We start from the raw sequence: 9,985 nt of genomic DNA on the forward strand, positions 1-9,985 counted from the left end.
ACATGCTAACATGCGTTAAAATGATTGGTAAGGCATTATAATGATGTTTGAGACCTTCTCAATGTGTTTTTTGATATGCTAATGTTAGCTTTGCGTTGTGTTTTTAGTACTGGACACTGACCTCTGTCAGCAACACAGCCCGGCGTTTGGCACACGGCCCGGTGTTTGCGCACTGTATCACTCTCCAAATTTCCCGGCGAGGGGAATTTGTCTAGTTTTTTTTATTTTTCATCTTCCGTACTTTTTTCGGTTCGCTACTAGTCATAAACGATAGCGAGCACCCAGGCAAATTATATATCAAAATGTGCGGCTCGATCGGGAATCGATGGCTATTATTTTTCTCTACAGAATACGCGTTTTTCGCGTCGTAAGACGCGAAAAACGCAAGAAAAAATCCCATAAGAAATGAATGGGACGAGCCGAAAAATGCGAAAAAATCTCCCCCTTTTTCAAAGGGCTACTGCTCGGGCATGCTTTCACCTAGAGACGCCGTTCCAATTTTAAAACGTAAAAACAAGTCTCGTCTATAGGTGTATTAAGTCTCGTATTGATAGGTGGTGTAGTTTTCGAGCAGTCGCAGTTCAATGACTGTGAGCGTTTTGGGAGAAATTCTGAGTTTATAATGGGTGTGTATTGCACGGAATGTTCGCGCTAGAGTGGAGGGGATTAACTGCTAGAGTGGAGAGAAGCTCTGAAAATTGTGTGAAACTTTCGTCTTTCCACGCTCCTCCAAAGCACAAATTTCACTCTACGCGCCTGAAAATTTCCAGAGTTGTAGTGCCGCTTGCGCTGATTCTCACGATGTGCCTTGCTAAACGATAGGACTTACGGTTTTTGAGTTCTCAGCCTCTGAGCGAGGAGAGCGCCTCTGACCTCGCCCATAAGGTCCAATACAAATGAAAAATGGGAGAGACAGAAACCAGCCGTTTTTTAACTCGCTCTAAAATCCGCATTTTTCAGCCCAGCGAAAAAAGAAAGTGATCAGAGTGTACAGCAAAGCCTTGTGGCTCTCACGGTGAAGAAATTTCGGCAATAGGAGTTTCGGTGTCGGCGTGAGAAGCGTTTGTTCGGAGGGTGCGCAGAGGCCAAATTCAGACGTTTCTCAGAGTCTCGCAGACCCGCAGGTGGCCTGATCTCAAGTTGCCGTGGCAACCTCTGAGCCTAATTGCCTCTCCCACACACACACATATGGAGCTTTAGCTGCAGCTGTGCAGCTCAGTCAAATGATCAGTTCTCCATTAAGCTCTATAGTGACATGCTAACCAGCCACAGCCAAGCTACCTACTGGTGAGTTGTATGTTAGTGATGTAATGACTGATGTTGGCCTGTTAGCGTTAGCCACAATGCTAACATGCTAATGCTAACATGAGGTCCTATGAATTTGTTGGTGCCTGGAGGTATACCTGTTGATGTCGGTTTGGTGTGCTAACATGCTAATGTTAGCATGCTAATGCTAATATGCTAACTTAGGCTAAAATGATTGTTGAAGGCATTCTAATGGTGGTTCAGAGGTTTTTAATGTGTTATTTGACATGTTAATGTTAGCATGCTAATGCTAACATGCTAACATAGGTTGAAATGATTGGTAAAGGCATTCTAATGGTGTTTGAGACCTTCTTAATGTGTTTTTTGATATGCTAATGTTAGCTTTGCGTTGTGTTTTTAGTACTGGACACTGACCTCTGTCAGCAACACGGCCCGGCGTTTGCGCACTGTATCACTCTCCAAATTTCCCGCCGAGGGGAATTTGTCTAGTGTAATTTACTGTCATTTTAGTGAAGTGTAATCTGATTTCTGCTCTTCAGAGAGCAGGGCTTTGGTTTTGGCTGACAGCCCTCGATTCAATACATGCACAGAATATACAGAACAAATGTTCTGGAGATAAACAGCAGATTTAATGACAAATAAAAGTGCCCCTTATTTAACAGTGAAAGAAGAAATTTGACGTTTGTGTGCACGGCTTTTATTTTGAGAAGCAAAACTTTGAAAATGTTAATAATAAATTGTCTGCATATTTTAAAGTAACAAAATCAAGAAAATGCATAAAATAATTACTTGCAATAACATTTCATTTTTCAAAAGCACGAATAATTCCACTTCACAGCTTTTTGAACAAAGCGTCACCTGCTCTTTCACTCAAGGTGATTATGAACTTTTTAAAGCGTCATCTCAAGCAGCCTGATTAAAACTTGCCTCTGCTGTGGTTTTAAATCTTGTTCAATGTGCAGAGAGCAGCTCTGCTCAGTCTGCTCTGCAGCTACACGTGAACGTCTTCCTGCCTGCAGCGTCTGCAGATCCGTATTTCAAGGAGCTCAGCGGTGGATTTTTCATGGAGTCCAGAAATTCTCTCTGTATCTTGAGGATTTGGCGTCTCCTTTCCTTCCTCGTGCCCTCCTCCTCCTCCTCTCACTCTGTGTCTCTGTGCAACTCCTCTAAAAGTCCCCCTGTCCTGATCTGTCCTCTGTTGTCTCCTGCAGCTCACAGAGAGACATCAGAGGACTGTCGGAGCTGTCTGGAGTGTTCCCGTGACAACGGCTGTGTGCGCTGCCCCGAGCGACTCTTCCTGTTCCTGCAGAGGGAGGGGATGTCTCACCATGGGACATGTCTCCACGCCTGCCCCACTGGACACTACGGACAGAGAGGGAAGGACGTCAACCGCTGCATGAGTACGTTTCTGTAACAGAATATCAGTCGGACACTGAGTCTCACTCACATCAGCACACATGACTCGTTTGTTTTAAGCCTAAACTAGTGAAGGAAAATCTATAACGATAAACACAGAAGGAGGGAAAAAGACAGCATAGAGCTCTCACAGCGCAAGTTAAAGTTGAAGTCTTTGCACCTTTCTTTCTGACCTGCAGCTCCATCCTTCCTTTCCTGCATCCAGTGACTGAAAATCAGAGAGAAATAAACTGTAGTTTCCTCTTGACTGAACTGTTTTAATGTGCGATGGTCTCCGTCCTCTCAGAGTGTCGCTCTCTGGACTGCGAGCACTGTTTCAGCCGGGACTTCTGCACCAAGTGTAAGCCTGGCTTCCAGCTGTACAAAGGCAAGTGTCTGAGCCGCTGCCCAGAGAGGACCTTCGCCCACCAGACAGACTGCGTCGGTGAGTAAAGACAAACGCAGCGTTCGAGAGGTGAGAGCGGCAGCAGCTGTCTTCTTCTAAATCTACTGTCCTGCTGCTTGTTACCTGCCGTCTCTCTTTAAAAGATTGTCACCATCAGGACATATTTTTCCAAAGATAAATCCAGTCATATAAAACACAACTGTGTCACGATGAGGTGACAACATGTGTGATTAACAATCACAACAACTTTCCTTCAGTGATTTTGTCATGATTGAAGAAAAGTTTGACGTGAACATCACTGAATAAAGAGCGAACAAAACTAAGACGTTCAGATGTCCTCTGAGCCTCAACATGCAAACGGAGAAGCAGCAGTGATGCAGCTTTGAGACTTCCTCTTGGAAGTGTTCATAGTCCAACCCTGAGTCCTACAAGAGTCTGTAAAACATGAATAAAAAAAGATTTCAGTCCTCTACAATTGAACTGTGTTTACTGACAACAGTTTTATGAGGCGCTCATGTGTTAATCTCCTTTCTACAATCATGTGTTCACAAAGTGGTGAACATCTGAGCCTTTCCAGGAAGCCCCTTTCATACCCAACCATGGCGCTCTCACCTGTCACCACTGAGCCTGATTACCTGTAGAGTGATTCAGGTGTTCCACATCTTTCCGTCTTTTGTTGCTCCTGTCCCAACTTGTTTGAAACGTGTTGCTGCATCAGATTCAGAATAAGCAGATATTTACAAAAATCAATGAAGCTGATGAGCTCAAACATTAAATGTATTGTTTTTTGTGCTGTTTTCAGTTGAGTTTATGTCCAGTTTTTCTCAGTTTTTGGGGTTGTGTATGCCAGCCAGCAGTGTGGTGGTGCGATGCTGTTATTGTCCTCTCAGCGTTCAGCACTTCTCTTTTCTTTTATCTCTGAGGTCATAAAGCTTGCATCTGTTGAAGGATAAGACAGGCGATATTTAAGATTTTCTCAGTGTTAACCAACAATAAATTGATCCTCCTGAGCCGGTTATATTGATGTATTACCTGATATCCAAAGCCCGCCAAATCTTCTGTGCCTCCAGTGAGCCTCACTGACATGTTCCTTCATCACCATGAACACACACACTGTAGTTTATTTTGACTCAATCCCACACACACCGTCCGGCTGCTGCTAATACTCATGCGAGCACTAAATGTGGGTTAATCCAAAGATGAAAATAGTCCCCAACAGATGCACTGTTTCCTCCATTTGCTAAAAATCACTGTAGCTGAGCTGTTTGAAGAAATCGCTGAAACTGTTTTTAAAGATTTACATCTTCAGTAGGAATAAATGGGTTTGAGACTGAAAGCCACAGACAGGAGAGGGAAGTCAAGGAGCACTGAGAGGTGGAAGAATACGCTGCTGATTCTGCTCTTTTCATTTGATTTGTTGACAGTAAGAAAAAGACAGAATCAAACTCTGTCCAGGTGTTGCTCTGACACCTGCAGAAGCCTGTTCGGATAAACCTAAAGATGCTACAGAAACTGGAAAACTGCAGCATGTAAACACCTTATCCGGGTTTCCGATCGCTGTCTGCCGTGCGTGCAGATGATAAACCTACGCAGCAGTTAGCGGAACAAACCCTGACGATGATAAATGATGCGGCGGTGGAGCAAATGCTGAGCAAAAGTCCAACACTGACGTGTTTTATTCCTGCTGATCAGATGCAGAGACGCAAAACCAAAGTAGGTTCGTCTTCACTTGATGAGGTAACTCAGCCTGCAGACACTGCTGCTGCACCTGGAGGACGAACATGTCTGCAGACAGGCTGTTAGAAACCAGATTTCTCTGCGTTCCAGCTTCACGTCCCAGATTCCCAAAGAGAAGACAGAGAGCTGGAAATCTAGCGTGAACGTGAGCATACTCATTGTCACTGTGTAACCTTCAGTGACTTCTTTCCCATCTTCATATGTGTTTGAAGTTACTGTCTGTTATGGAGGGGTGAACTCGACCCCGGCCGGCTGGAAAAAGCAGGTCGGCCCTGCAGCGGACGCAGCGGTGAGGCTAATCTGAGCGCTTTAATCAGCAGCAGACGTGTTCCTGCAAACTGCTCCTTTTATCTGGAGCCACTTTTCTGCATTATTTCATGTGTGAATGATTGAGGATTTCATTGGTTTGTGTTTTTTTTTTACCTACATTAAGCAGATTTTGGACAAAAACTTGCACCTGTTTCGGTAAACTGCAATTTGTTTGAGTGAAAGGTCGTGAAAAGAAACCTTGAAATAATTCTTAAACACTTTCAGATGGATCGAATTATTGTCCTCGAGGAAGCGACATGATTAAAGTCAACAGACTTTTGATCACGCTAAACTCCGCTGACAGCTGAATGACACATCCAAGCTACGACTTCTGCCTTTGTTTGGGACATTTTGTCCCCAAACATTTAAGAGACTTGATTCGTCTCCTCCTCTGGTTCTGACCAACGCTCATCTCTCCCATTTCTTCCTCTGCATCCATTTCTCGAGCTCATCTGTTCTGGTTTGGAGCCAAACTGTGAATGCAGCACATGATTCACATTAAGAGTCCTCAAAGAAGTTTAAGAATTCATCTTCATATCTCGCTGTGTATCATCCCGCCCCTCTAAGTGAGATATATTGTTGATCTCACTCATCATTCGTTGCTGTTCGGGGCTCCAAACTGCCCCTCTGTCGTCCACCTGCACCATCTGCAGCTACTGTTGTTTCTTGGCGGCGTGACCACATCTGTTTTCATGGCCGATGTTAAGGTTTCATTTCTGACTGTTGGTACACACCTCAAGCAACTCCAGAGAAGAGTCGCTGGAAATCTTTTCATTTCGTACCCAAAATATGACGACGATGATGAAGATGATTCCCAAGAACTGCTGTCCCGTGTCGCCTGAGGTCGGCGGGTTTTCCGTTGTGGACTGCGTGGAAAAACTTTCTTGTGAGTGACATCACTCACCAGCAAACAGTCACTACGAGCGAAGTGTCCTGTTTGTTAATGCCTCAGCTGGTGTTCATCTATCTTAAATGGTAGCAATGTGGTCGCTGGGCCTGAAGGACCACAGCAGGGGTCATGGTTGTGATTTATTGATTTATCTTGGTTTCTCTGAATAGCACATTCAGCTGAACCCTGAAAGGAAAGCTCCTCTGAGACTCTCAGTGGCTAAAAGGCTCTGAAGCTCCCTGTTCGACCACTTCTTCATGTTTTCTTCTCGTTTCTGATGCTGAGACATCTCTAATCGGCTCGTCTCTCCTCTCTCTAATCCCAGAGGACTGTCTCCTGGCTCCGCTGGGGGAGTGGAGCGACTGGAGCGTCTGTCTCCGCGATGGCGCCAGCTGCGGCTTCAGGTGGGGCAGGCAGACCAGGACCAGGGGTGGCGGGCAGTCCGGCAGAATGCCTGAGGAGAAAGCGGCGTCACTGTGCCCGTCCCACAGCGAGACACAGAGGTGCAGGATGAAGAAGAAGTGTCCCACAGGTGAGAGATTACAGGTGCAAACAGAAGGCGCTGACAGATTTAGCAGCCAATCATTCGCCTGATTTATTCTTCATTACGCTGGACTTCCTGACAACATCTGTGGATTCTCTGCGTTGTGTGGTCTGATGTTTTGTGCTCTGTTGACACACTTCTACACAAATTTCTAATGCCCAGTGGGAGAGTTTGGACCCTACAAAGAACGGTCCAACATGTGCTACTTCTAATTAGCAACTGCAGGCTGATGTGAGGAGTTTTCAGGAGCAGCAGCGTAGAAAGGGAGGAAGCTTCCTTAGTTTCTGTCATGTTTGGTGCTTTGGTGCAGATGCTTTCATGCTTCCACTGTGGCCTGATTTACCTTCAGGTCAGAGTACACTCATGATTAATGCACGCTGAAGTTGCATTTTGTGACTTCCTGTAAGCGATGGACACGATGAAGCACATGAAACATGAAAGTATTTCGCATCAGGCTTATTTATGTGTTTGACAAAGTAAGTTCTGGCCCACAGTCATTGCATTTCAGCTTCAGAGTTAGCCTCTCTGTCACCCAGCTGTCCTTTATTACCGCCGCATTGTGAACATCGCAGTCGAGCTGCAGCACATATCAAATTTATCACAATATTGAAAGTCAGGAACAAGCAGTTCTTGCACAAGCAAGGCTTTTCTCAATAACTCTGCTTTTCTGAGGCCTCGTTGTGAAACATCCAACGAGTCAAACAACAAACTCAGCAGCGTTTTCTGATCTGACGCCTTATCTTCAAAAGACACATCAGCCTCCTGACGTGACGGCGCTGCGGTCAAGGTTTGGGGAAACATCATGGTTTGGCTTAAAACTTTTACTTTGTTAAAGCCGCGGCCATCTTCGTCGTCATGGTTAAAGTAATCAGAACTCGGTTGACGTTAGGGAACGATTGTGGTCATGATTAAACTAAACCAAAAGTGACTCGGGGTAGGAAACGGGAAACAAACAGCGGTCTCCTGAGCTGAGGTCCAACTGTTTGTTTACTCATCCACCTCCTCCGCTCTGTAATAACATCACCTGCTTCCTCTTTCTTCCATCATGGCCGCGACAGGACGGAAGCGCGTGCTCTTCGCGGTGGCGTGGTCCCTCTTGTAGGACAGAAACATCCCTCGGTGCTGTTGACACACTCTAGGCTCGTCGGGTTTTGTTGTGATTTGGTGTTTGAACCACTACAACGCTGTTTAGGAGCTTTTGTTTATGGCAAAGGAAATATAACACAAACACGGTACGACCCCGAGTCTGCGATGACGGCATGCGGTGGAACGAGTGAAAGGCTGAGGGGAGGAAACCACTTCCAAAATATTTATCTGTTTTAATTAAAATGAAAAGGGAAGAAATCCCTCATGGGGTGACTTTTGCAGACAAGATGTTTGTGACAGCATGTTATGGAAAAAGGGATCATTTGCATTACAGAACAGTTAGAGGACAGCAGCCACAGCATTTATTTCTTTAAACCACGTATTGATTGATATTGCTCTTTAATTACTGCAGTTTAATCCTGTGCAAACCTGCACAAAGATGCATGTGCAGACGCAGAATAAGTTCTAGGAGAAGCAGACGTGGAACGTCCGCCTCGCTCGGCTCCCCGTGGCTAAAAGAGGACTTGTCTTTCTTTATGCTGGCTGCTCCTCCGCGAGATAACATCTTCAAACGTCACAGCACCCTCAGCTTCACGCCGCCTCGGTCCGAGGAAACGCAGCCTCTCAGACTGGCTGGAGCTCGCATCTCATGTCTGATCAGGTCTGCGGCGTAATGCTCATCATGTGTTCTGTGTCTCTGAGCGTCCAGACGAACCTGAAAATAGACTCCAACTGCAAACAAATATTTTGAAAGCCCTGTGTTGTGGAAATGCCGTCAGTGCTGGTTAAAAGTGCTCTGAGGAGAACAAAACCCCAGATAATTTGGTCTCATATTCCTCTGCCCTCATCAGTAAGAGGACTATTGTATTGGAGGCCTTGTGAGGCTCTTGTTTTTAACTCTGCGTTAAATTAATGATGAACTTCATACGGATACTCCAAAACATTAAAAACCAAACTTGGCAGCAGTTTCTGTTCTGCCTCCAAAACCCAGTTGTTGTTGTGACCTTTCGATTGTTCCATATTTTCTTCCTCTTCCACAAACAGCACAGAAGGCTGTGAAGCATTTAAGCGGCGTGGCCCAACGAGCAGAGGCGCGTCGTTAACTTTTCCCAAATTGGTGAGAACTCCAGCAGTGACTTCTCTTTAAAGTCTGCGAGTATTGTCTGGTTTTAGTGTGTGTGTGTGTGTGTGTGTCCCTGTGTGTGCGTGCCTGTGCGTTTTCCACTTCTTCCACAATGGAAGACAGTCATTTGAAGTAATTATCATTATCATTGTCAGATCGGATGTCCAGTGGCATTAGCAGAGGAGGAAATCCGATCCAGCAGAGTCTGGAGCAGCGATCGGGCCCGTGGACCTAATAGCACACATCTGGGATGAAAGGATGCTGTGGCATCTCCCTGACATTCCTCTGTTGTTCCAGATTAGACGGCTCTAGTCTTTTAATTCCTGCTCTCTTGTTGTCTTATTGTTTTCAGATGAGGAGGAAGGACATGGTCTCATCTCCCATCCACTCTCCCTGCTCTTGCTTTTCTCTCTGTCTCCTCACCAATGGCAGCGAACTGTCGCAGGCTAACAAAGGGGTTTGGTGGTTGTTTTCCTGGCAATCTAGCAACATCTGACATAGACAGTTAAGATGTCACGCTGTCAGGAAATATCTTGGCAACACAAATACATTTCCATTTGTATCCACATTATCTTATCGACAGGAAAATTTAAAGAGCGGCGGCCCGGCGGTTACACAGACAGTCCTCGTCACAGGGTCAAGTCCCGGTCAAGCGTTGAAAGGTGAAGATCTAGGAGGCCGGTTATAGGCAGTGATTGTCCCGGCTCGCTGCAGAGACGTGGGTTTTGGTTTCAGTTAGAGAAGCGAACTTGTGACCGGAAGGTTGGTAGTTCAGTTCCTGGATCGGCAAGAGAAATCTCATGTCGAGTGAAAGAGCAGCATTTAAAGCGAACTTCCGACGTGACGAAGCCGCTCGAAGACAAGTCAGTGCATCAGGACGAATATCTGACCCATGTGTCTGGTAATCAATTAAATGTTGTTGAGACCTTTCACGCAAAATCACAAAGGGCAGCCTCATGGTGGCGCTAAAGGGAAGGTGACAGGAGAGGCAAAAACTTTGAGAACATTTAATTTGACCAGTTTTCAAACACGACTCCTCAGATTTTAGTACGCCTGGCTTTTGTTTGCAGCACGCAAACAGAAGCAAAGTCAGCAGTATGCCAGAAATACCAGCATATCGTGCTGATTCGGCAAAAATCTCCAGTATACATCGGACCGGTCGACCTCACCCCACAATGCAAAGCACTGCAGGGTTCACAACCATCAGAGACAACACCGGGACCTTTTTAC

The 9,985-nt window shown here is 45.6% G+C and overlaps 1 protein-coding gene across 1 annotated transcript in view; it reads left to right on the forward strand.

Moving 5' to 3' along the window:
* rspo4 (R-spondin 4) overlaps window positions 1–9,057 on the forward strand; it is a 32,840-nt gene extending 23,783 nt beyond the window's left edge. The window contains exons 2-5 of the mRNA XM_070993865.1: window positions 2,478–2,666; window positions 2,969–3,106; window positions 6,328–6,534; window positions 9,053–9,057. Of these exons, the coding sequence (XP_070849966.1) occupies window positions 2,478–2,666; window positions 2,969–3,106; window positions 6,328–6,534; window positions 9,053–9,057 (539 nt within the window). The remainder of the gene's footprint in view (window positions 1–2,477; window positions 2,667–2,968; window positions 3,107–6,327; window positions 6,535–9,052) is intronic.
* Window positions 9,058–9,985: the final 928 nt, after the last annotated feature.

The sequence above is a fragment of the Chaetodon trifascialis genome, chromosome 3 (assembly GCF_039877785.1).
Source record: "Chaetodon trifascialis isolate fChaTrf1 chromosome 3, fChaTrf1.hap1, whole genome shotgun sequence".
Classification (NCBI taxonomy): domain Eukaryota; kingdom Metazoa; phylum Chordata; class Actinopteri; order Chaetodontiformes; family Chaetodontidae; genus Chaetodon; species Chaetodon trifascialis.